This window comes from Neolamprologus brichardi, chromosome 3, assembly GCF_056152115.1.
Source record: "Neolamprologus brichardi isolate AB-2024 chromosome 3, ASM5615211v1, whole genome shotgun sequence".
NCBI classification, from domain to species: Eukaryota; Metazoa; Chordata; class Actinopteri; order Cichliformes; family Cichlidae; genus Neolamprologus; species Neolamprologus brichardi.
Window position 1 is genome coordinate 15,098,735 of NC_142106.1, and position 27,764 is coordinate 15,126,498.

Consider the following 27,764-nt stretch of genomic DNA (forward strand, 5'->3'; position numbering starts at 1 on the left):
GCTTATTATATTCCCCTTGTGTTTTCTACCCTTGTGTTAAGTCTGCTTTATCCTTCATGTGTTTCATGTCTGTTTCTTATGTTGTCAAGTTCATGTAGTCATGTCAGTGTTTCATTGTTTCCTATTTTACTTTGAAAGAGGTCCTGTGTTTCGGTGCTCTGTTTTGCTCTTTCCTTGTGGGCGTCGATATGTTCATGTTGTGTCTACTTTGCCTTTCTGTCCCATGTTTCAGCTCCCGATGTTCTGTCTCAGTTGCTGTTAAGTTTACATGTTTCTAGTTCAGTCAGTGTGTTTCCTATTTTACTTTGAAGGTCCACGTCTCATGTGAGTGTTTCTAGTTTTGCTTCCCTTGTCTCGTTCAGGCTGATTACTCCCAGCTGTGCTCTCCTTCTGTGTCTCATTCCCTCATTATCCCTCTGTGTATTTAAGCCCTGTGTTTCTCTTTGTCAGTGTCATAGTCTCCCTCATGGCTGTGTTTCCCTGTGTGTCAGGTTATCCATGCCCCAGTTTAGTTTAGTTATATTTTGTGTGCTATTCTGCAATAAAGCAGCTTTTTAAGTTTAATTCCGGTGTGATGAGTTTTGCGTTTGGGTCCTTCTCCTGCCTGGACACAGCCGAAACATGACAACTGGAGCCTCGTCGTCTCTCTATATACTGTATTGTTTATAGCAGTGATGACAATAAAGTTTATTTTCACTTTGAAAGTTGGAATATATTGAAATAAAAATGCCAATACAGACATGTAATGATTTTGCTCCAGGAAGTAGCACTAGGAAAAGTCAACAGGGGAGCAGCAATGGAGACATTATTCCATGTAAAATGCTTGGACTGTCTGAACAAATACTAGTAACAAGGTTCAGCAATGCATTATAGATTATGAAATTTGGGCACTGTTTTATTATACAAGACCATATGTACTGAAGGACCTCTGTGGCTTTAGCTCCCCTTTAGCAGTGCTGAAGGAAGAATATGTGGGATTAAATTTGATTTTCCTTTCCTTTATATAAAGTTTACAATATCATTTTACTACCAACAGATAACCAATAAGTCAAAGTATAAAGAAAATCAAAATGAAATGAATCACTGGAGAAATTGCAAACCATAAAGGTCCAAATGGATTCCCATCACCTCTCTACTGAAAACATAGATTTACCAATTACAGAAACTATGCAAAAGCCTATTAAGCTTAATTTATTATTTAAACTGAGTATGTGGCATATATTCATTTCAGAGGATAAGACACATGGATCTGCAGCCATGATGTTCTCCCATCTGAGAACATCCCAGCTGAGCACGAACTGACCTTTCCCTGCAGGAGAATATCCAGCATGTAGCAACACTTTAAATCATAAATGATAATGTAATTGATTATTGAACAAACGCTGTTTAATCCATTCATGAAGTCAGTTTTTCAGCCTGCAGCTCTCCCTGTTTGTCCGACCAGCTAACAGACTGTAGCTCACAGCTCTCATGTGTCTCTGTGTCTTCAGGTGCTCAGTCGTCCTATGAGCAGACATTCACTGAGTCTTCAGTGTTGAACATCAGGTCATGTCCCATCACATATTATGGACAGAAGTACGAGCAGCTCTATGTGAGTAGGATGAAGCCTGATGTTTTAGGAGATCTTTGTGTTTCCATCACTGCTGCTGTTTAGTCTCAACCTGTGGCAGAGATCATGTTTGCCGACTGAGTGAACATCAGCAGTTAATGAAGGTCACACACTCTCTGTTCACGGGTTCAGGCCCTCAGAGGGCAGCTGGCTTTAAGCGCAGAGTCTCATTAATGTCCTCTGCAGTGATGCTGAGAATGTGGACATTACCTGATGCAGCTTCCTGACACCAACAGTTCAGCTGTAAATGACTCAAAGCACAAAAGATGTTGATGTTTGACTCGTTGTGTCTCTGATTTTCCTTCTTCTTCCCGGCAATGCCTGAAACTTTTCTGTTTGCTCGTTACAGATCATTATAAATTTGTATCTGGATAACTTCGGGACACAAGCAGCTCTGGGGGTTTCCACATCCAGCAGTGATCCTGTGGTGAGTCTGAGTGTTTATATTGTATTCCTAGATTCAGGTGAATGTTGATGTTGTTGGATCTAAAATCAGAATTTTAGAGACGCTCAAACCTTTATACCCTCTTGCGTGTATGTATATATATATATATATATATATATATATATATATATATATATATATATTAGGGGTGCAACGATACACAAAATTCACCTTTTGGTTTGTTACTTTGGTGTCACGGTTCGATATTTTTTCGATACAAAAAAAATGTTCATGCTTTTTTCATTTATCATTTATTAAAATTATAAATATATATTTTAACTCAAAAGTACAGTTTTTAAATTTAATGTTGCTGAAACAACAAAGTAATAAAAAATAAATAAATCTATCTGATCAAAAAATCCCTCATCTTTGGAAAAGAGAGTTTATTACAGAGAAATGGCTCTTTCCAAAATAAAAGCTATACTATACGCTTCTTCTGGGGTATTTTCTCAGCAGCATATTAAACATATCAGGTCCCCATAAGGAGAATCATGTGCTAACGGCTGTCTAAATGACTCGGGTAAAGTTTGTAGCATGCGTGCTTGTTGTTTTTGTCTGCTTCCACTTGTCTTTGCACTAGGATGATGTCAGCGTAAATGTGCAGTCATATTCATTGTGTTCCCACTAGTGCTGTCAGCGTTACTCTTGTTAAAATGACGTTAACGCCATAACGCGGCAAATCTCCGTTAACGAGACTTTTAACAGTGGTTGCACTTTGTGTTTGTCTGTGTAGGACGAGTCCTTCGAGACATCTCAAAGGGTATCATCACGTTGTTTCCATACCTGGCTGATCCTAGGAGCAGGTTTGGCTATGTAAGTACAAGCTTGGCTATGGGTTGAGTAGTACTGAAGATGGGGGGGTTTCGCATGCCTTATATTGCTGCCTCTGTTCGGTGGTGTCGAGCCAAACGGACTTTAACGTGTGTTTGAACGAGCTGACGATTCAAACTTAATACAGTATGCTCGGATATAAAGCCTGACGGATAGCAGATGGTCAAGATATTGGTGGCACATACGACACGTGAACATGGGTATGCTGATATACTTATTTCATACATATATATCTCATAAATTATTTTTATGCATCTCCCACATTTATTTTGCTGAAGGTGGCATTTAGACTTTTAACAGTGGTTGCACTTTGTGTTTGTCTGTGTAGGATGAGTCCTTCAAAGGGTATCATCACGTTGTTTCCATACCTGGCTGATCCTAGGAGCAGGTTTGGCTATGTAAGTACAAGCTTGGCTATGGGTTGAGTAATACTGAAGGTGGGGGGGGTTTGCATGCCTTCCATCTGTGCTGCCTTTTATATTAACTCTGATGGTGGAGCTATCAGGTAGCTCAAATGTAGATGCCGCCTCTGTATCCACCCCTCCTGGGTGTGGAGAGTGGAGCGGATGTACATAAAGAGAGTGGTGTCCTCACAGAGACACCAACAGACAGATCTGTCCAAGTACTGCAGATCCACCAGATAGCCTCCTGAACATCAGCTTTCATCCTCCATCAGAGCTGCAGAAGGTAAGACAAGCTGCGCACTTGTACTCTTATTCTTCCTCTAACACAGGGGTCTCAAACTCAAGTCCTCGAGGGCTGGTGACTTGAAACATTTCCATGTGTCCCTGTTGCAACAAACCTGAATGTAATTAGTAGGTCATTGGCAAGAGTATAGAACTTGACTGCATGCTGAAGTGGCAACCCCTAACGCTACTCAATTAAATTTAAATAAATGTAAGTGTTTGGAAAATTGTACTTCTAAAAGTACTTTTATTGCACCATGTTCATTCACTCATGAGCTGCTGTAACATGAATCAAATGGCTAAATTTCCACCTCAGCATGCAGTTAAGTTCTATCGAGTCTGCTAATGACATACTAATTGTATTCTGTTAAGTTGCAACAGGGACACATTGAAAAGATTCAATACACCGACCCTCGAGGACTGGAGTTTGAGACCCCTGCTCCAACAGGACTGCTCAGCTGGCATATATACAACACATCAATTTTATGCCTGTTGCTGCATAAGCTGGACAATACACATACAGAAACAGTTTGAGATCAACATGCAGCTCTGAGGCCTTATCAAAAGAAATAACAGATAAAGTTGAGGAAACACGAACATAAACTTTAGATTTTTTTCATTTCATTTAACTATTTATTTTTATCTTAATTTAAAAGATAAATTCAGTGTTTTTGGCTCATAGTAATCTCTCCTCTTGTGCTTTTGTCCTAATTGGGTAGAATGTAAGATACTCAAAACCTGTTATTGTGATGACGTCCTGATCACTTTTAAATCACCTTATACTTATTCTCCTTTTGGCTTTAAAAGCTAAGCCCTTTTTCTTTCTTCTTTACCAAAAACTGGGTTTGCAAATCCTTGAATATCAATGGCGTCTCAGATTACCCACATTTTTCTTTACAAAAGACATCAACTTATTCCATGAGTGTCTGGTTACCAAGGTTTTTCAGTACCAGGAATCCCTGTCTCCTTTGTTTTGTGCCATGTTATTACTTAATAAAGACATGCTTCAGAACTCTTAAGCTGCATCTTTCAACACTTAGTAGAGCATAGGGCAAACTGTATGAACTTAATGATTAACTTAATTCTTTACTTGTGAATAGAACATCTTAAATCGGTGCTGAATCCATATAGAACATTTATTGTGTGAATATCAACATTGCTATTTTAAATATTATAACAGCATATTTTTACTACGTCTTGATGCATGCTCAATCATCCAGGTAAGTAAATCTCCAAAAGTTGATTCTGTTCATCTGGACGTAGCGTTTTGTGGGAGAAATGTTTCGTCACTCATCCAAGTGACTTCTTCAGTCTCAACTGACTGCAGGTTTCCCCAATCGTATAAACAGTACATTTGCATAATGACTGAAACCAGCCCACTGAAGGAACAATGGGCTGGGAGGTCAGTTCCTTAATCTTAACTATGCAAATTCTCATGACCATTGATCAACAACCACTGACCAAAACCCACTGATCAATGGCCACTGATCAATGACCATGAGTACCATTCACAGAGAGTTGGGGAATGGCTGCAATCACAGCATTGTAAGATGGTGTCAGATGTACCCTTAGGCCCCCTCCTCGATTCAGAGATGGTCTTTCCCTTTTCACGTAAATGGCCTCCTTGACTTACATTGATTGTAACATTGTAAGATGGCGAAAGATGTACCCGTAGGCCCCCTCCTCAATTCAGAGATGGTGATCCTGTATGTGTCAGGAGCATCAGAGCAGTTGAGAAGCATTTTTCTAAACACCGGGTCTCTGTGGCTTTTAAACCCCAAAACACGCTGTGCCAAAAATTGGTCCATCCCAAGGATCGGGTCCCCCGACACAAACAGAGTAACATGTATGCTGTTAAGTGCCAGGAGGATTGCCAGGATTTATACATCGGGGAAACCAAACAACCTCTGGCGAAGCGGATGGCACAACACAGAAGAGCTACCGCGTCAGGCCGAGACTCTGCAGTCTATTTACACCTACAGACAAGTGGACACTCTTTCAAGGATGAGGATGTACACATCCTGGACAGGGAGGAACGCTGGTTTGAGCGCAGAGTCAAGGAGGCCATTTACGTGAAAAGGGAAAGACCATCTCTGAATCGAGGAGGGGGCCTAAGGGTACATCTGTCACCATCTTACAATGCTGTGATTACAGCCATTCCCCAACTCTCTGTGAATGGTACTCATGGCCATTGATCAGTGGCCATTGATCAGTGGGTTTTGGTCAGTGGTTGTTGATCAATGGTCATGAGAATTTGCATAATTAAGATTAACCTCCTAAGATCCAAACTCTTCCATGGCATGCATTTTTAATTTCTCTTTGATATTTGGGCATATTGGGGCCCGATGAATGTAAAAACAAAGAATTACCAGATTTTTTTTTTTTTACCTTATTTTTGTTTTTAAGAGAAATCAGAGCCACATAAGGATATTTGTTTAAAATTTTGATAGAACAGTAGCGGTATAGTGTCCTCGTAAGTGGATATCAGGCCCTTGTAGAGCAAAATTGAGTATTTTGGTCTAAATAACCCAAAATGTGATGTCCACGTATGTGGACGGCAGGTAGGAGGTTAAGGAACTGACCTCCCAGCCCATTGTTCCTTCACTGAGCTGGTTTCAGTCATTATGCAAATGTACTGTTTATAAGATTTGGGGAAACCTGCAGTCAGCTGAGACTGAAGAAGTCACTTGGATGAGTGACAAAATGTTTCTCCCACAAAACGCTATGTCCAGATGAACAGAATTAACTTTTAGAGATATTTTTACTACATTGTTGTCTTAACCAAATTTTGCTTGTTGGGAATCTTCCACATTTCCATTTTTGTTGGTACCAAATTCTTCAAAAATAAACAGGTTTGTTCAAACTTTAGATGTCCATTAATGACTCTGACTGAATAAAACTGTAATACTCTTTTAAGCAGAATTAAAAAGTGTCTCCTATCACCCACAACAGCACTGTATCACAAAGACACACACAAGTTATTACGCTCGAGGCAAATAGCAAACTGTACACATCAAAAGGAAATAATGTATGGTATTCATCAGTCCATATATCAAGTCACAAATGATTATATTTTCTTCTTTGGATGGTGAGGGTTTCAAACATTTAGATCACAAATGGAAACTTACAGACATTTCATCCACCTTGTGGGATGATGTCCAATATTAGGATGAATACCAAGTTGTGATGATTGGAGAATGGGATTGTGACTTTCTATCCAATCAGAGATATCCAACTACGTGTGTGGTGTGTCTTACAGCTCAGTCGCCTGATTGGCTCTGTGCAACATGCTCCACCCCCTGCTCATCCTGTCTCTTCTCAGCTTGCTGACAGCAGGTAAGCTAAAACAGCTGGCAGTCAATTAAAAGCCATTTGGGGGTAACATTTAGTTTGTGACTGGCATTTTTTTTTCCTTAAAAGAATATTTGATCTTTGTGATAAAACAGGTTGATCAGGACCTGACAATACTGTGTGATATTTTGCATGTGTGCCTGTTATGATGAAGACATACATATTTTCTGGGTCTCACACAAGGACCAAAATCACTCCTCATCAGAAGTTACCTCAATCATTTACCTTTGATCATTCTAGAATATGGACCCTGGAGATGCCTAATTCCATTTGCATTTATACTGAAAGTCATGTCCTATTCATGTATTTAGAAGATCTTCATTTACCCTGAAAAAAATCTTAGTGTCTTACTGTTCATCACTGATTGAAGTAAATAAGAACAGCCCTAGGTTTCTCTTCAGCACGGTAACCAAGCTGACAAAAAGTCATTTATGTTGAGTAAACCATTCCTTTAACATTAACTAGCAAGGACTTCATGAATTTCTTCACACATAAAACCAATCAAGGAAAAAGTATTTGTGACAATTATGTACAGCTGCTTTCAGTACCATTTAGCATCCACTGACACCGCTCTGTTTTTTGTGGTCAACCACTTCATGGCTGAGTTGCAGTCATTGCCAATCGCAGGTGGCATCTTGTCACGGTACCGGGTGGCTTTAGCTCAGGAAGGTTGGTGGTTCGATCCCTGGCTCCTCCAGTGTAATGCCAAGTATCCTTGGGCAAGATACTAACCCCAAGTTGGTCTCTGATGCATCCTTTGGAGGATGAATGTGTGTGAATGTGGTTAAACAGCACTAAGCTTGGAGAAAGTGCTCGTGTGACTGGGTGAATGTGGCATGTTGTATACAGCGCTTTGAGTACTCCAGGAGAGTAGAAAAGCGCTATATAAGAATCTTTACAATATAAATTTACCATTTACATTACCATTTACCAAGCTGGAATTCACTAAGCTCCTCAAAGTGACCCATTCTTTTGCAAATGTTTGTAGAAGCCATCTGCATGGCTAGGACAAAACAATATATATTCAAAGGAATTTTATTCGGACAAAATTAAATTCTTAAAAAACAAAAATAACCTTAGATTGAAAACTATTCTCTAATTGACTTCATCAAACAATATAGTGTCATGTCTTCCCATTTAAATCAGAATACAAAACTCACAGGGGCAGCATGGTGGCACGGTGGTTAGCACTGTTGCCTCACAGCAAGAAGGTCCTGAGTTGTACCATCAGGCCGGGGGCCTTCTGTGTGGAGTTTGCATGTTCTCCCCGTGTTTGCGTGGGTTTTCTCTGGGCACTACAGTCCAAAGATATGCGCTTAGTTGGGATAGGTTAACTGGAAACACAAAATTGCCCGTAGGTGTGAATGTGAGCACATTTGGTTTTCTCTGTCTATGTGTTAGCCCTGCAACAGACTGGGTACCTATCCAGGGTGTACCCTGCCTCTCGCCCTAAGACAGCTGGGATAGGCTCCAGCAACCCTGAAAAGGACAAGCGGAAGAGGATGGATGGACAAAACTCACATTAACTGTAAAAGAAAACTCAGAACACCAATATGTATTAGACAGGAAATACACACAATTATTAATTACTAGTGCATTGCTTAGGGCCCACTCACAAATGCACGGCTGAAACGGTCCAAACAATTCTCTTTAAATTAGAAAAGACATATCTTTCAATCATAGCACATAGCTCAGGTTATGGAGAAGGTCATCTGCTAATCGAAAGGTTTGTGGTGATTTGATCCCCATGTGCTCAAGTCTGCATGCCAACTACAGGGCAATCTACAGGGCAAAGTCCCAAGTTGCTCACTGATGCGTCCATCAGAGTATGAATGTGTGTGAATGTTAGATAGAAAAATGTGAGTAAGAAAAGTTGTGTCACATGCTTTAAATGCTCAGAGTAGAAAAGTGAAAACTGGGTTTGCAAGTCCTTGAATATCAATGGTGTCTAAGATTACCTACATTTTTCTTTACAAAAGACATCAACTTATTCCACGAGTGTCTAGTTACCAACGTTTTTCACTACCAGAAATACCCGTCTCCTTTATTTTGTGCCATGTTATTACCTAATAAAGACATGCTTCAGAACTCTTCAGTTGCATCTTTCCACACTCAGTAGAACTTATTGATAATGTCACAAGAAAAACAATGGTGTGCTTGGTTTCAACGTAACTTTATTCTTTCATGAGTTATTTACAAGTTTCTGACCACTTATAAAATGTGTTCAGTGTGCTGCCCATTGTGTTGGATTGTCAATGCAACCCTCTTCTCCCACTCTTCACACACTGATAGCAACACCGCAGGAGAAATGCCAGCACAGGCATCTAGTATCCGTAGTTTCAGGTGCTGCACATCTCGTATCTTCACACCATAGACAATTGCCTTCAGATGACCCCAAAGATAAAAGTCTAAGGGGGTCAGACCTTGGGGGCCATTCAACTGGCCCACGACGACCGATCCACTTTCCAGGAAACTGTTCATCTAGGAATGCTCGGACCTGGCACCCATAATGTGGTGGTGCACCATCTTGCTGGAAAAACTCAGGGAACGTGCCAGCTTCAGTGCATAAAGAGGGAAACACATCATCATGTAGCAATTTCAAATATCCAGTGGCCCTGAGGTTTCCATTGATGAAGAATGGACCCACTATTGTTGTACTCCATATACCACACCAAACCATCACTTTTGTTGTACCAACAGTCTTGGAGGGATCCATCCAATGTGGGTTAGTGTCAGACCAATAGTGATGGTTTTGTTTGTTAACTTCACCACTCACATAAAAGTTTGCCTCATCACTGAACAAAATCTTCTGCGTGAACTGAGGGTCCTGTTCCAATATTTGTTTTGCCCATTCTGCAAATTCTGTGCGCCGATCTGGGTCATCCTCGTTGAGATGCTGCAGTAGCTGGAGTTTGTAAGGGTGCCATTTGTGAGTAGCTAATATCCGCCGAAGGGATGTTTGACTAATGGCACTCTCCAGTGACATGCGGCGAGTGCTACGCTGTGGGCTTTTGCTGAATGAAGCTAGGACAGCCACTGATGTTTCTTCATTAGTGACAGTTTTCTTGCGTCCACATTTTGGCAAATCTAACACTGAACCAGTTTCACGAAACTTAGCAAGCAGTTTGCTAACTGTAGCATGGGAGATAGGTGGTCTCGTAGGATGTCTTGCATTGAAATCTGCTGCAATGACCCGGTTACTGCGTTCACCAGATATCAACACAATTTTGATCCACTCCACACGTGTTAACCTCTTCGACATATCAATGGCTGTGAACAAAGAGAAACTTGTAAATAACTCATGAAAGAATAAAGTTACGTTGAAACCAAGCACACCATTGTTTTTCTTGTGACATTACCAATAAGTTTGATGTGTCACATGGCCCTCTTTCTATTGAAAAAACAAAAGTTGTACCCAAGATGGCCAACTTCAAAATGGCCACCATGGTCACCACCCATCTTGAGGAGTTTGCCCCCTCACATATACTAATGTGCCACAAACAGGACTTTAATATCACCAACCATTCCCATTTTATTACAGTGTATCCATATAACTGGACCACCCTGTATATTATTGTCTTTGCCAAATTTTGCTTGATGATAATCTTCCACATTTACATTTAATTCTTCATTTTTAACCACAATAACAAAATAAATCGGTGAAGGGTGTAGGCAGGGGTGTTGCTGCCCTAAAAGAAAAAATACATGTCAAATTCTGATGTGAAGTATTGAGAGCAGTTTCCGTGTTGTATTGTTGTTGTTGTTGTTGTTGTTTTGTGTAACAGAAATTTGATCTGTAGCAATGTTGAAAACTGATTCTAATCCTTGTGTTTCCAAAAAAAACCCTTTTGAAATTCATATCAGCTATGCCACTGGCAGACATCCTGTATCCTGTTTCAAAAACAAACACAAAAAAAAACAGGGAGATCTTGTGTTGTTGCATTCACTTGGTACTTATTGTCCCTTTGGGTTTGCCATAATGGCAGCGGGTTGGTGGGATTAAGGAAGTGGGAGGTGTATGTTGGAGATGAATACAGAGTGAGTGGTAATAAAGAAAATGGTGACTAATGAAGCAGTTTAAGAAGACGTTTTATTATAAGAGATAAGAGCAGAGCATTACATAGTGTCCTTACGGTACTTGAGTGGAAAAAAACTAAAGAGGAAACAACCTGAGAACCACAAGGAAAGATGAAAAGGCTGTAAACTCCAGCACAGTCTCATAAATTTCTTTTGCATGTGTGTCTGTTATGATTATCTGGGTCTCACACAAAGACCAAAATCACTCCTCTTCAGAAGTTACCTCAATCATTTACCTTGGATCATTCTAGAATATGGACCCTGGAGACGCCCAGTTCCATCTGAATTTATACTGAAAGTCATGTCCTATTCATGTATTTAGGAGATCTTCATTTACCCTGAAAAAATCTTAGTGTCTTACTATTCGTCACTGATTGAAGTAAATAAGAACAGCCCTAGGTTTCTCTTCAGCACGGTAACCAAGCTGTCAAAAAGTCATTTATGTTGAGCAAACCATTCCTTTAACATTAACTAGCAAGGACTTCATGAATTTCTTCACACATAAAACCAATCAAGGAAAAAGTATTTGTGACAATTATGTACAGCTGCTTTCAGTACCATTTACCATCCACTGACACTGCTCTGTTTTGTGTGGTCAACCACTTCATGGCGGAGTTGCAGTCACTCTCTATCGCAGGTGGGATCCTGTCAAGGTTACATGAAACAACCAAACAAAGTACATTACAAAAACCATAAATAGCAACCCTTAGGCCTGCGAGGTCATTCAGCCTTTAACCCCACCAACCATCCTGCAAATTTTAAACAACTTAAGTCCTTGGTAAATACAATGCTGGACACCTGAATGACTTTAAACAGATATATAAATACAATATACCCTAGGGGTAGTGATGGCCAATTTAAAGCTGAAGCTCCGGTGTAAGTGTCAAAAAAAATCAACTCATTGTTTCAGAAACACTGTGTTGAAGCTTGGTTTGTCTGAACAGAGTCAAAGTGATCAATGATGTCCGAAACTTCATTCGGCACGTCACTGTCATTCAGCTGTATAGAGTGGGCAGTCCTAATAAAGCAGTGCATTCGAATTTGTAGATTCAAGCTGCTCTTCATATTTGTGACCACCAGATCTCACCCAAGACTGTACTGAACAGCTTCTAGTGATGAACTGTTTTTCAATACAAGCTTAAATGCATCAGAAAACTAAATTTGGCCATCACTACCTAGGAAATATATATAAGCAAATTTCATAATATTTTACCGGGGTAAAAAAGTATTGTGATCAGACAGAATATACTCTGTCTGATCACATTCTGCCTGAATGTTGTCTATGCTTAAAGCATAAGAAAAAGGGTTTTATGACTTATGTAAATTTCATGTATATCAGTGAAATTTGCTTGAAGTAAAGATGACTTCTTTTCATCCTTCAGGATATTCCCAAAGTGTCGATCCTTGTTACAACTACACTGTGCTGAATGATCAATGGCGTTCAACAAACAACACAAATACTCAGGACCTACACTGTGATCAATCTATTAACTGGCAAGGCTGGTACCGCCTGTTTCTGGGGAGCTCCAATGCTCGTATTCCCGAGACGTGTATAGACTCAAACAGGTGTGGAACCCATGCTCCTCTGTGGATAACACAACCTCATCCCTCACAGCCAGGTGAAACTGTAAATCGCACTGTGTGCAACAACTGGTCTGGCAGCTGCTGCCAGTTTCCATCACACACCATCCAAGTCAAACTATGCTATGGAAACTACTACGTCTACAAACTTGAGAGGCCATCTGCGTGCAACCTTGCGTACTGTGCAGGTATTGTTGCCCTCTAAGCATGATCACACTGTAACAAATTAATCTTTTTCATCCTGCTGTTAAATTCAACTGTTCAGAAGAAAAATGCTCTCAGCTTTACCGCAGTACTCTCACTTATTCATTTATGTATTGACTGTAAACAGAGGTGAACACAACAACATCTGCACTTTCTTCAACCACACCTGCTCCAATACCACAGACCTCTACAGCCAATCAGGTCAGGCTCACTTCTACAACAGCAGTGAGCAACAGTGCAGCAGTGGAGGGGCGCATCCGCCTGGTTGGAGGAAACAGCTCGTGTTCTGGCAGGGTGGAGATCTTCCACAGTGGGCAGTGGGGGACGGTGTGTGATGATTTATGGGACCTAGTGGATGCTCAGGTGGTGTGTAGACAGCTGGGCTGCGGCAGGGTCATCTCAGCACCAGCAATTGCTCAGTTTGGTCAGGGCACCGGACCCATCTGGTTGGATGATGTCAGATGCTCAGGCAGTGAATCAAATCTCACTCAGTGCCAGCACTTAGGATTTGGATCTCACAACTGTGCACACTCTGAGGACGCTGGTGTCATCTGTGAAGGTAAATTTGTGCAGCTGCAGACACTGAAGTCCCACTGCTTGATTATTTTCTGTCCAGGATGTTTAGCTGACAGGTTTGCAGTCAACGATTATGATAGCTTTGATTTATGCTACACTGTTTTGCCCACAAGATCTTTCACATTGAATATTTTATTTACAGACAATATCTTGGAGCCTTACTGTAACCCCAACAAAAAGTCCATCATTTTCCATTTAAAATGCAAATTTGGATGATTTTTTACTCTTTACAGGGTTTGCACTTGAACCAACTCTTCTTTCAGCTCTTTGTGATGGTAAATTTGGAGGCTTTTGAGTTTTCAATGTGTTTCCACAGCACTTGATATTGTTCCACTCAAATATATGTTATCCAACATATACCTGCTTTTACAGGCTCGATGAGAATCATATTCTGGAGACGTCTAAGTAACAATATTTGGTCACAATCATACTTGCACCTGGTAGAAACAGGACTTCAGGATTAAATGCTTAAACTTCATCCATTCTAGACTACATTTTCACTGTCGGTTCCGCAAATGATATACAGCTGCATGAAACATAGTGGGTCCTCTATAACCTTACCTTATGTCCACAGGAAGTCCCTCTTTCTGACTGTGAGCAGCAAAATAATATCCAAGACTTGAAACAGCCATGTGACTGCATTAAATGCCCTGATTGCTGGACATGTGACATGCACTGAAATGTTATGGCCCTGTGTTGTGTCCACATACTATTGCATTTTGTTCTGTAGATGCATTTACTAGAAGCACTTGAGGGCGCTAATGAATATCGTTGTTGTTGTGGTACTTGGGAAGGAGAAAAATAAAAAAGGAGTTTTCTCCGGTGATCCTCTGTTCCTACATGCTCATGTGTGTTCATGCCTGCTGAAACAACACCGTGTATGCACTACATAAATTGTCTGTCTCACCAAATCTAACAATTTTATATCCAGCAAAAAGTCTTTTTGATTTTGTTTTGAGACTAACAGGGTAAGCAAGAGCACGATGAATGAGATCGTTAATCTTCTTTTGAGAATATATGCCTTTTATTTTTTATTTTGTTTATAAATCCGTAAATTGAGCACTTTACATGCATATTAGACTAATTCATATGGCCACACTGTTGGAATTTACATTGTATTTTACAGCCATTTTTAGCTGTGGACCCTGGTTTCAAGGCCTCGCCTTGTGTGTTTTCTCTGGGTAATTCGGATTCCTCCCACAGTTCGATGACTTGCTGTTCCTGAAGATAGGTGAACTGGTGATTCTAAAATGTCCGTGTGTGAGAATGGTTGTAAGCCCTGTGACTGACTTGTGACCAGAAGAATCATCTTTTGCATTTGCTGTTGTTTTAAGATTTTTTTTTTCTCTTAAATTGAGGAAGAGGCGATGCTGAAAGAAGCACCGACAGGCTTGTTTTGAGTTTATTTGACACAATAAAGTGGGTGGAAGGAATGTTTCAACTATTCTTTTAAGTGGTTATAGCATAGAATAAAGTGTTGTAAGAATATCAGTGAAATTTGCTTGAAGTAAAGATGACATCTTTTCATCCTTCAGGATATTCCCAAAGTGTCGATCCTTGTTACAACTACACTGTGCTGAATGATCAATGGCGTTCAACAAACAACACAAATACTCAGGACCTACACTGTGATCAATCTATTAACTGGCAAGGCTGGTACCGCCTGTTTCTGGGGAGCTCCAATGCTCGTATTCCCGAGACGTGTATAGACTCAAACAGGTGTGGAACCCATGCTCCTCTGTGGATAACACAACCTCATCCCTCACAGCCAGGTGAAACTGTAAATCGCACTGTGTGCAACAACTGGTCTGGAAGCTGCTGCCAGTTTCCATCACACACCATCCAAGTCAAACTATGCTATGGAAACTACTACGTCTACAAACTTGAGAGGCCATCTGCGTGCCACCTTGCGTACTGTGCAGGTATTGTTGCCCTCTAAGCATGATCACACTGTAACAAATTAATCTTTTTCATCCTGCTGTTAAATTCAACTGTTCAGAAGAAAAATGCTGTCAGCCTTACCGCAGTACTCTCACTTATTCATTTATGTATTGACTGTAAACAGAGGTGAACACAACAACATCTGCACTTTCTTCAACCACACCTGCTCCAATACCACAGACCTCTACAGCCAATCAGGTCAGGCTCACTTCTACAACAGCAGTGAGCAACAGTGCAGCAGTGGAGGGGCGCATCCGCCTGGTTGGAGGAAACAGCTTGTGTTCTGGCAGGGTGGAGATCTTCCACAGTGGGCAGTGGGGGACGGTGTGTGATGATTTTTGGGACCTAGTGGATGCTCAGGTGGTGTGTAGACAGCTGGGCTGCGGCAGGGTCGTCTCAGCACCAGCAAATGCTCAGTTTGGTCAGGGCACCGGACCCATCTGGTTGGATGATGTCAGATGCTCAGGCAGTGAATCAAATCTCACTCAGTGCCAGCACTTAGGATATGGATCTCACAACTGTGCACACTATGAGGACGCTGGTGTCATCTGTGAAGGTAAATTTGTGCAGCTGCAGACACTGAAGTCCCACTGCTTGATTATTTTTCTGTCCAGGATGTTTAGCTGACAGGTTTGCAGTCAACGATTATCATAGCTTTGATTTATGCTACACTGTTTTGCCCACAAGATCTTTCACATTGAATATTTTATTTACAGACAATATCTTGGAGCCTTACTGTAACCCCAACAAAAAGTCCATCATTTTCCATTTAAAATGCAAATGTGTATGATTTTTTACTCTTCACAGGCTTTGCACTTTAACCAACTCTTCTTTCAGCTCTTTGTGATGGTAAATTGGGAGGCTTTTGAGTTTTCGTTAAAGTGGGACAACACCAAAATGCAATGCGTTTCCACAGCACTTGATATTAGCTGACAGGTTTGCAGTCAACAACTATGATTTTTTTGATTTATGCTACACTGTTTTACCCACAAGCTCTTTCTTTTTTGGACATGAATTCAGTCATTGTATCTGTTCTGGTTTTGTGATTATTATTTACAAAATAATACAGATGTTTATTTTTAATTAAATTTTTTAAGGCCTTTTTGATATTTACAGGCATTATATTTTAACCTTTTTTACTAGATTTACCAACTGTATTTGTGGTTAGTCTATCTCTGCATTTCCAAAACATTAAATGAAATCCTACAGACATCAAAAAAATTATGGCATTTCTTGAATTTTTGTTCTAACGCAACCATTTAAGAGCTCATGAAGCTTGGACAATAAATATTTCTACCTTCTTTTCTAAAACCACATATTTACAGTTGAAAAATTATAATAATATTAATATTATAAACAAACGTATGTGTTAGTAAAATTGGACATAAATTGTATCTTAAGATATTTTAATGAGATAATGATTTAATTTAATATTAGCTGCATGAAGAGAATTAAAATCAATCATACTGAAGTTGTTCAAAATTTTCCAGTACCCAGTTCCATCCACTGGCTGTAAGGATCAATCACTCACTTCTGGTCATTTCTGCAAAAGACAAAGTAGATTGTGTGCTGAGATATGTTGAAATGTTAGCTTAAAGATAATCCAAGAGACCAGTCATTTCCAGAGGTTACATCATCCATACTAAAAGTGTGACCATGGTTAGATATTCATATATGCATCTCTTGAACTTATCATGATATCTTGTGAAACTGTTCAAGAAGTTCTAAATAACTTAAAACTTCCAAAATCCAGAAGACTTGTAGAGCTGATACTAAGACACCCTTTCCCCTCTGTTTTTTTAAAGAATTTCTACCTGAGATGCCCAGTGTGGCCTCAACCTGCACTTTGATTGGGCCCACTGTCATCAATGTTCGCGGTCATAATAACTCCATCCAGGATCGGTGTGCATACTCTCTGTTCTCGACTCCGTCACTCCCAGATTTCCATGTTCAGGGGAACTTTGAGGACCGGCGTCGTAAAGATGTGAGCTTTTTGGACAGTGTGACGCTGCGTGTGGACTGGCATTACATTCACCTGGAACAAGGTGGGAGAGTTCAGGTAAGCGACCTACAGCCACAGTTCATGTGTCAGAGTGGAGTCTGATCCAAAGTCCTCCCTCATCCTCTGCTGTGTCTCCTCTCATCGTTCTTCTCAGGGCTGTTAGAAGCAGTTCTTTCAGAGCTGCTGAACTCAGTGGTTGTTGCTGTGAAATCGGCCTGTTTGTGTGTTTGACATGTTTCACTCAGTGTTTCCTCCACTTTGTCTCTGCTGTGATGCAGCTGGACGACTCCACGCTGACCCTCGACAGCTCATCTCAGCTGGTTCATGGTGTGCAGCTCTCTAAGGACCAAACTGGAGTCATCGCCAAGCTGTCGCTCTCCAACCTCATCATCTCTGTCTTCTTTGATGGCTACACTGCACAGATCCACTTAGAAGGTACAGAAGATAAAGTTTGACTCATGTAATGTAAACTGTAAACTGTGCTGTTATTTGTTGAGTTGCTGTGTTTGTCCAGTTTGAATATTGATGCTGATCTGACTCATTCTGTCCTGATCCTCTGCAGGACCTGCTGGTTCATCTGTGGAGGGTCTGTGTGGAAACTCCAGCAGCTCTCTGAGTGACCTGAGGCTCTCTGAGTACAGCTCCACCAGGTAAGACCTCATCACAAGCTCAGAGTACCTCTGATGCTGATGTTGCAGATATTCTGTGTTTGCATAAATGAGCCTGAACTTTGTTGTTTGTCACCCCCTAGCTGTGAGATCCAGTACAGTGAGCCTGCTGACAGCACGATCAACTGCACCAGTGTGACTGAACGGTGAGCAGATCCACACAGTAGGGAACATCTGTTATATTGTTGGATATATAACTTTTGTGGCAGTTACCTTGTGTACTTCTTTAGAAGTTTGCCTTTGCAGACCACCACATTAAATGCCACACTTAAGACTTATAGCAGATTTATAGCATTAAGCAAAGGTGTTCAGCAAAGGTTTTGCATTAACTGTTTAGGAATTACAGATATATACACAGTTTGATGTTTTCACAGGCTCAGAAATAATTGGTTTCACTGTAACTGTAGTGGAGATATCAAAGATAGGCACGGCTGTGGCACTGATTCAGTCTTTGAGCACTACGGTCACCCCGGTGTGTCGGCCAGAACACCACTTAAGGCCAAATTGTCCCAGAGTATGAAAGAAGGAGGGAGCTTGAGGTTCCGTTTGAGGCACTTTATTGTCACCATTCAATTTCTGGGGCTGTAAACACAGCGGGTGTACATAGGTGTGTGTCTGTGTGTGTGGTTTCCTACAAAGGAAATAAACAAGGGAAAATAACAATAAATAAAGAGAATAGACAAGTCAAATACTCAAATATGAACATAATACATTATAGTGAACATAATCACATATAAAGATCATAAAAATATAATACACTTCAAACTGCTCACACTATGCAACAGCATTAGTGCAAGGTTAAGCAACCGTCAGTATACAGGAACTGCTTCCGGTAGTTGTACAAAATAAAAGCGTCCCCATTATAATCCGCTATAGTGCCTCTTATTGTGAAGGGCAAGCGGGACGCCATACTTCCGGTCGAACTACGTTCGCTATTTTATTAGTTCTCATACTTAATTGTTCGCTACAAACTCCGCTACGTCAAAGTAAACAATCACAAGCATCACATACAACATACAGAGAAGGTCTGATAACACAGGAATGACATTATGGACATACGAGCGACCGTACATGCGTCGACAAAGCTAAACCGGGGTAAGCTAACAACATAAATTAGCATATGAAATGAGGGTGAACTCACGCGTTGCATGCGTGGCCTACCGCTCCAACTATGGACTACATTAGCTCCTAAATGGTAACATACTACAGTACTGACACAAACAAACGCAAAATACAACACAGGTCACTACTTACTTGTCATTTACGCACACATATATTCCCCAGGAATCAGTGCACCCTCTCCGGACCAACACTGCTCATCCGACATTAAACTGCCCACCTTACTAACCGGATGATGTCACTAGAAGGTGGGCTGGCCCAAACTGACAGAAGACTGAATATTAAATGAACTTATATAAACTTATAAACACCAGTAAAAGTATTCTATGAACTTTGGTGCCTTTTATACAGGAACGCATTCATGCCCATGCTATAACACTGTCTCCACTATGTGTGACTTATAATGTGGTGCTTCAGATTATGAACTATTTCTCTCCTCCAAACTTCATCATTCCGCTACTAAAGTCAAAATCAGCCTTCTTGTTTGTAATTGTAACCCTTAATTTGTTATGAATCCTCTGTATTTACATTCATGAAGGCATCTCTTCATTGCCAATTTTGGCAATGATACTGTGGAATACACTTCACACCGACAACAGTTGTGTTCACAGTTGTCAATTTTATTGGACATTCATACAACAACCCACAGTCAAGGCAGCGCTGGTCTCTCTGTCCATCTCTTGCCTCACCAAAAAGGAAAAAAAGGCCGTCAACAGTCCAAGTGCCACCAGTTATGTTCTCACTTTCCTTGCTTTCACGTTTCTGTCCAGTTCATCCCAAAACAGCTCAATGGGGTTTACGTCTGGAGTCTGTCCCGGCCACTCCATGTTTTCAAGCTTACCATCTTGTTCTTTATTCCTGATTCTGGCATAGCTTGGACTTGTGTTTTGGGTCATTATCCTGCTGTAGGATGACCAACCCCTGACCAACTAGGCCAGAGGCTGTTGCATGGTGCAGGATAAGGCTGTGGTAACTGTTTTGGTTCAGGGTCCCCCTCATTCTGTATAAGTCACTGACCCTGGATCCAGCAAAACAGCCCCAGACCATCACACTTCCTCCTTGAAACTTGATGCCACACACTGTGGAATCTTTCACCTACTCAACAGCATACGAAAATCCAGCATAATGAAACCAGGATTCCAATTTTTGATTCCATTATACTCCCTTCCAGTGTTCAGTAGTTCAATGGTTTTGTTTCATGGCCCAGGCGAGCCTCTTATTCTTACGTCTTAGCAGTGGCTTTCTTGCTGCAACTCATCCTGTCCAAGCTGTAGCTCGAAGTCTTCTCTTCACAGTTGAAGCTGAGACTTGGTTGCCATGACTACTATTAAGCTTGTGCTTGAAGCTGTTGTCCTTTGAGCCGCCTATCATGCAAGCTGTCCTCTGATTCAGTTGTGGTATTGGGTCTGCCCGACATCTTCCTGTCACTTTGCTGCAGTTTCTGAGTAACTTTCAATAGTGAAAGAAACTGTACTCTCTGACACCCTGACTCTCTTTGCAATTTCTCTGTAGGAAAGACGTACATTTTTAAGTGTTATGATGGTCTGTGTCTCTTCCGTTGTTAATTGCTTTTTTTCTCACCATTTTTGTAGCTACACACTTCTTTCAGCAGTATAATACTGATCAACTGATGCTCAAGAGGGTTTGATACTGCAGTGACGCAGACAAAGGGGGTTGTAAGTAATCCAGAAAATTGGGATCACCTGTTGGAATTTGTAGCACCAGCTTTCAAGCCTTGATCAACCTCCTCCTTCCTGCAGAACAGTTTTAAATTGTTAACCCATTTTGAGTTCCCTGAAAAAATGTCATGAAGAGGCTGTGTGCAGGCAGAGAAGCACCTAAAATGCAGACTTCACAGAGCGAAAAAGTGAACTCAAAAAGCAGCTTTATTTCTGACTCAAGGGTAAAACAATAAAAACTACACTGTGGAAGTAATAACTAAACATAGAGTGAGGCACACAGGGAAACACAGCCATGAATGAGGGAGATCGCGACACAGACCAAGGAAAACACAGGGCTAAAATACACAGAGGGATAAGGAGGGAACGAGAGACACAAAGGGAGAACAGCTGGGAGTAATCAAACCTGAGAAGACCAAGAGGAAGCAAAATGGTAAACATTAACATAGGACACGGACTGTCAAAGTAAAACAGGAAACATAACACAGATGCAGACTTGACAAGGGAATACAAACCAAGCAGTCAAGTCAAGTCCCTTGAAACTGATGAAATGAAAATGAGAACTGAAAAACTGCAGTTCAGTCACATCTTGATTGATTTGCATGATTTTATTTAACAACCATTAGTGTAGAAGCAAAATTACAAAAACAGACTTCATTTAATTTTGATCTACCATAAAAATCCATTAGATAAGCACATACGCAAGATAAGTAGTGTTTGATAAGCTATATTTAGACAAATGATTACAGTTGATCATTTTATTGTCTTTAATTTTGTTTTCTGTGTGGTGAGCAGCTGTAATCTCCTGAAGGAGGCGCCCTTCTCCTCCTGTAACAGTGACATCGACCCAGAGCCCTACATAACCGCCTGCACTGACATTTTGTGTAAATATCCTGCGGTGGACGGACTCAACTGTCAGTTCCTGAAGGCCTACGCCAGAGCCTGCAGTCTACACAACCACACTCTGGATGGCTGGACATCAAAGACCGGCTGCTGTAAGACATTAATAACACCTTAATAAGCTCTCCTTTGTTAAAGACCTGAACTCTGGAGTTTTAGAGCTCCCATGTTTTCAGGATAATACATCAGTGTGTTCCTCTGTAGCCTCTGAGGCCTTCTGTCAGGACAGGACCTGCAGCGATCACGAGTTCTGTGGTGAGAAGACGGTCGGTGGTGACACCCGCTGCTTCTGTCGGGCCATTTTTGCCTCCAAGTACCAAGAAAACAACTCTTTGGGTACGACAGCTGTGACATCATCATGACAACAGGGCTGAATAATGGAGGAAAACTTCTAACTGTGATTTTTCTGATTGATATTGTGACGTTCAGGTGATCCAACAGTCTGCATGCAGGACTCTGCTTCACTCACTCTGGTCGGTTGTCTCCTGGAGGACAAAGACATCGACTACTCTGCCTTACACCTCAATGACCCGACCTGCAGGGGTCAAGTGGACGAGCTCACCCACATGGTGACCTTCAGCTTCAACAGAAGCAACAGCTGTGGGACGGTGGTCACGGTGGGTTTCATCTCCTCCTCTTTACCTTCTACAAGCAGCCAAACATCTTCCAGCATCTGCTGAGCTTCTGCTGCTCTGCTCTGTTATATTAAAAAAACAAAGCTAAACAAAGAGGAAGCTGGTTAAAGTGAGTTGAAATGACTAAAAAGATGCAGCAGCAATGTAATATTTTTCTCTTGTGCATACGCATCTGCTTAAGAATTATATGCTAGGCTGTTGCAAGGCTGTTGGTTTGCCAAACTGCTTTCATACGCTTTTATTATATTTATGGTAGTGTGACATCTTAACAGCAACTCAGTTAAATATTATTTAATTCCAGTTGTCCTTTATCAAAAAGCAACACTGTAAATAACAGCTGTTTACAGAAGCCTAATGACTGTCACATGAAAAAGAGTTATTATCATTAATTAACATTTGGTGCAAGATTAATAACATTTATTATCTTAAGGTAGTAATTCTCAGAAGGAAATCACTACCTTACCGTAGTGGAGGGGTTTGTGTGTCCCAGGGATCCCAGGGGCTATGTTATCGGGGGGCTTTTGCCCCCTGGGAGGGTCACCCATGGTAAACTAGTCCTTAGTGAGGGACCAGACAAAGAGCGATTCAAAAGGTCCCTATGAATAGAGCATCAAGGGAACAGTTCACCTTGCGCGCTTAGGGTTATCAGGGCCCTGCCCTGGAGTTAGGCCCGTGGAGGGTGCCCGAGGGCAAACATCTAAACACGCATTGAAGCACACAGAGAAACATACAACCATGAAGCAGAACGTGTCAATGGATAGAGAGAAACAGAGGGCTTAACTACACAACACAATGACGAGTGAACAGGAAACACATTGGAAACACAGCTGAGACAAATTAACGTAATGAGAGAGAGGCAGCAAAACTAAACACACTGAAAATGGAACTTAAGACTGTCAAAATAAAATAGGAAACACAATGGCACAAGGAGGGAACAAGACAATAGGAACATAAAGACAGGGAGGGACACAGAGGACAAAGACACAAGGGGAGCCTATATGTACAAGAAGCTTGTACATTTGGAGTTAGATATTGCATTGAACATGGAGAACAATTCCCAATCTCTTCATCACCTCAGAGTTATGAAAAAAGCTAATTAAATTAACAATGATATCAGGAGATATAAGTATCAGGTCAGAAATAAAAGTTGGATTGGTGCATTCCTATTTCTTTGTGTTGACCAAGTAATCATAGTAGCTGGTAAGTTGTAGAAACATAACAGATCTCTGTTGATTCCTGATGTCCAGCATTAAAAAATTATACACTCTTGTTTAGCAAGATCTCATTTTGTGACTCCGCAGACCAACAACAGTCAACTCATCTACAAAAACACCATCATGACCCAGAACAGCTCCTCTGACATCATCACTCGTCACGACCAAATCTACATCGACTTCTCCTGCGTCCAAACTCAGCCGGACATCAAGACTGAGACCTTCAGGATCAGAGACAGGTGTGTGGTGGCTGCTGGTTTTCTTTGAATTACTTTAAGATGTGAAGCTTCTCATGAGGTTTGTCAGAGAAAGCTGAAGTGTGTTTGTGTCCTGCAGCTCTGTGATCCAGCACATCACATCTGGAGTTTGGGATTACACTCTGACCATGAAGGCTTTCACGGACGTCAGCCACACACAAGCTGTGGAGTCCAGCACTGAAGTGCAGCTGAACCAGAAGATCTGGGTGGAGCTGAAGACTGACGGGCTGGACGGAGACGTGGTCGTCGTGGTGACCGACTCCTGCTGGGCCACTAACCAGCCATCACCCGACAGCACTCCAAGATACGACCTGATCATAAACAGGTGAGACAGACTCAGACAGTCATGTGGTTTTGATCTCTCTCATGGACTCCTGAACAAAATGTGTTTTCCTGTCTGTGAGCAGCTGTGCCAACCCTGCTGACCAGACTGTGCAGGTGGAGGAAAATGGACTGGGAACCTCCAACTACTTCTCCTTCAGTATGTTCCAGTTTACTGGGAGCTCTGGTGACGTCTACCTGCACTGCAAACTCCACGTGTGCCCTAAACAGGAGTACAGCTGCCTCCCGGTACAACATTCTGCTAACACATTAGCAGCATGTGTTAAGCTCTATCAAAAAATACCAAATTTTTATTAGTTTTATTATTTCTACCCAATCGTTATTTGCATGTAACTACTCCTACATTACTGAATTTTAAAGATGTATTGATCTGGCAGGTATGCCAGATCAATACATGGCAAATTAAATCTCTAAAATTCTTCCACGGCTTTGATGTTTGCATCACATAGTGAGGAATGATGACCCAAAATGCAGTTCAGTAGGCAGACAACATACATAACATAAAGCGCTTCATTAACGGCTGTTCAAGTGATCCACCAGGAAAACATAAACAGAATCCACAGTAACAATGAAATAAGGAAAGGTTAACACACAATTCTGGAACTGGAACTACTAGACATGCATAGACACAATGATTGCAATCTGAGCACTCACCACTCTTCCCACATTTTCGATCAAAGCGGCCAGCCTTGTGGGCTTTTGAACAGCATTCACCGTTTTCTTCAATTTCCGATAAACCAGGGCCAAGCCAGCTCCGATCAGGAATAGCCCCTTTATCATGGTGCTGAATAGGTAGATGTCTTCAATAGACAGTCCCGCTAGGCACACGATGCACCACTTCTGCCACCCATAAATCGTGTATCCGGAAGGAAAGTCCCTCCAGGGCATGCAGGCTTTCCCAATCCTAGGCTTCTCGTTGAGAAAAGGGTGTCAAGTGCATTAAGGGACCAGTTGATCAAAGCCATAGTTCTTCTTTAGGTTTTAGAGGACAAGAGCAAGAATGAGAGGCTCTCTCAGGGTTAGAGTGAGACAAGACCAGACAAGGACATAGAAGCAGCAGCAGGGAAGATAAGGGTAAGGAGAGGGTGAAAGATGCATCCGCCTCCTCCAAAAGCCAGGGCAAAAAAGACTGCAAGGGAAGTAAAACTTATACAAAACACTGGACACTGGGAATTAAACTGATCCAGTTAAGGGATTCTGACACAAAAGCTATAATGTTTGTTCTCAGCAGATTCAGTCCTGAATGAAAGGATCTAGTGTTGATGTTCTAAAGTCTGGACTTTGTCTCTCTTTGTCTTTAGACTTGTCCTGCAGGTGCTCGTAGACGCAGATATGCCAGGTCCAAATATGAAGGTGAAGCCTTCATCAGCATGGCCTGGACTCATTAGGTAAGACACAGTCTGCTGTTTTAGATGATATCATTCTGAAACCTGTGCTGATAGTTAGTGCTATTCATTAGCACAATGAAAAGCCTCAATATAATAGAAACATCTCAAACCTCACTGATGGAGGGTGAAAGAAAAACTACAGAAATAATACTGATTCCAGCTGAACTATGATTTCAGGTTCTTGCATTGAGTTAAAGCAAATATAATGTCTTTATTATTCCCACTAAAAGTCTATAAATTTGACATCTGATGAGTTTGATCTTCTAAGTCAGTGAAATGTCCTGGTTGGTTGTCTGTAGCCTGACAGTCCAGGATCAGGGTGAAGGTCCATCTCAAATAATGATAATGAGCAGACAAGAGGAAGAAGTGGGAGGAGAATGATAGATAAAATTTGGTATGACACCAAAAACAGGAAGATTTTCCAGCATTCAGTGTCCTTTATCTTCTCAGGTGGTTTCCATGGTGACTCGGACTGACTGACAGGCTGACGACCTCCATGATGATCCCTGACTTTTGATGATGATCCGGCTGCTGGTTGTATGAAAGATTGAGCTCTCTTCTGGCTGCTATGGTGTTGTGATCACTGCACAGCTGGAAAAGGCAGCAGTTTAGGGAATAGGGAATAGGGAATAGGGAATAGCAGTTTTATTGGAAGTATTGTAAGGACAGGACCAAACAGAGAGATAATGATTCTGTTCCTTATGGGTGGCAGTAGCTCAGGAGGTAGAGGAGGTCATCTACTAACCAGAAGGTTGTTTGTTTGAACGCTGGCTGCTCCAGTCAAAATACTAACCTGAAGTTGCTCTCTGATGCACCCATCAGAGCATTTACTATATTTTATTATTAACTTGGTGAAGGGAAGTGTGTCAGGTTTTTTTTTATTTCTTTGAACAAATTGATATATTCCTCAAATGTCTCCAAGCAAAGCTGGTTGCACTCTAGAACTTCTGGGGACCAGTAGTTGGATTAGAATCGAGACTAACGACTTGTTGGACTTGTGCCCTTCTGAATATAAACACATCTTTGGTAACAGGTCTCACAAGCAATAAAGAAGCATTCCTACTTCTGAAGTTGTTTTAGGTGAAGATGTTTTAGTCATAAAGATGTGAAAGTATCCATTTGAGAGGAAAATGAAATGAAACGACAAGAGGAGAGTTTGAGAAACATATAGTTTGGGGCCATAAAGTCCCATATAGATAAATGGAAATTGATTCTTTACCAGGGTGGTTCATTAAAAGGAGAGTAGTATCATTTATTCTCTTACTCCTTGTTTTCTAGCTGCTTTTGTTTTAATTTGATTATGTATGGGTTGAGTTTTGAATTTTGCCTTCAAGTGATCATTCAAGAGTTATTGCTGTGTTCTTTTTTCTTATTCTGTCTTACTGTTTGCATGAAAGACCAAAAATAAAATAAAAGGTCAGGGTAAAAATGAAGCTTCAAGTATTTTTTCGTTATTTCCACTTTCTCACTAAGAAACTATTTAGCCCGAACTCCATTAACTACAGTGGTTTTCTGAATGACACGGGGCTCTATATACCCTGAGAACAGTGCATGTTTATGCAGGCTTCATCTATTTAACACCTGTTAAATCAGAAAGAAGAAGGCAATGACCTGTTTTTTCTTCTGTTGAGTAACACTTTGTGGGCTACCAATAAGTACTTTGTACTCAGCATAACTCTAAACCAGAGTTGAAGTTTTAAACCACAATCTCTTTCATATATGAAGAGAGATTACAAGAGAATAAGCAACAATCCATATTAGAAATAGAGAAAGAGATGAGATAAAACATATAGCTTCCACTCAGTGATGTTCTGTGAGGACAAGCACTCAAACAGTGCTTGTCCAATGAAATCTAAATATAGATTGTACCAAAGTGAGAACAATCTCTCTTCTTGAATTTCAGTATTTTGACACATAAAGCTTTCTCCACTGCCTAATTGCATCCATCCTACACATGACTCCACTGCAGTTAATTATTGTATCTGGCATCAAATTTAACTCTAAGCCTTCTTGATTTACTATTTTAAACAATACTTTTTTTTTTTTATTAACAACATAAAACAACAATGTTAGATAACGGTGAAGAAGATGTACTGATAAACTGGATTACAGGACATTTTGCAGTGAAACAGCACATTTCCCTGAAAAATGCCGAGTTAAATGCATGGATCTGTGAAAAGAGACTCTCTAACTTAATGCATATATAGATTCAGTGTAATGACTTTCGTGTTGTTGTTCTGACAGACAATATGACGTAGC

At 41.0% G+C, this 27,764-nt stretch overlaps 1 protein-coding gene across 1 annotated transcript; it reads left to right on the forward strand.

The window, feature by feature from the left end:
• The first annotated feature begins 726 nt into the window (after positions 1-726).
• On the forward strand, positions 727-26,087 carry LOC118453478 (scavenger receptor cysteine-rich domain-containing protein DMBT1-like). Its single transcript, XM_087838157.1, has 16 exons — positions 727-814; positions 1,491-1,591; positions 12,968-13,343; positions 15,426-15,857; positions 17,107-17,360; positions 17,582-17,738; positions 17,866-17,953; positions 18,055-18,117; positions 21,565-21,764; positions 21,874-22,005; positions 22,099-22,286; positions 23,606-23,757; positions 23,855-24,100; positions 24,183-24,345; positions 25,419-25,505; positions 25,956-26,087. The coding sequence occupies exons 1-15, from the start codon at positions 727-729 to the stop codon at positions 25,503-25,505; spliced, it is 2,727 nt and encodes a 908-aa protein (XP_087694283.1). The 3' UTR covers positions 25,956-26,087.
• Positions 26,088-27,764: the final 1,677 nt, after the last annotated feature.

Bases quoted from the DNA above. Each gene is read 5' to 3' on its own strand.
- LOC118453478 (XM_087838157.1), top strand. From the start codon at position 727: ATGCCAATACAGACATGTAATGATTTTGCTCCAGGAAGTAGCACTAGG. The intron at 1,592-12,967 runs GTGAGTAGGATG...CCAATACCACAG, and splicing joins AGAAGTACGAGCAGCTCTAT to ACCTCTACAGCCAATCAGGT. The intron at 13,344-15,425 runs GTAAATTTGTGC...GACTGTAAACAG, and splicing joins CGCTGGTGTCATCTGTGAAG to AGGTGAACACAACAACATCT.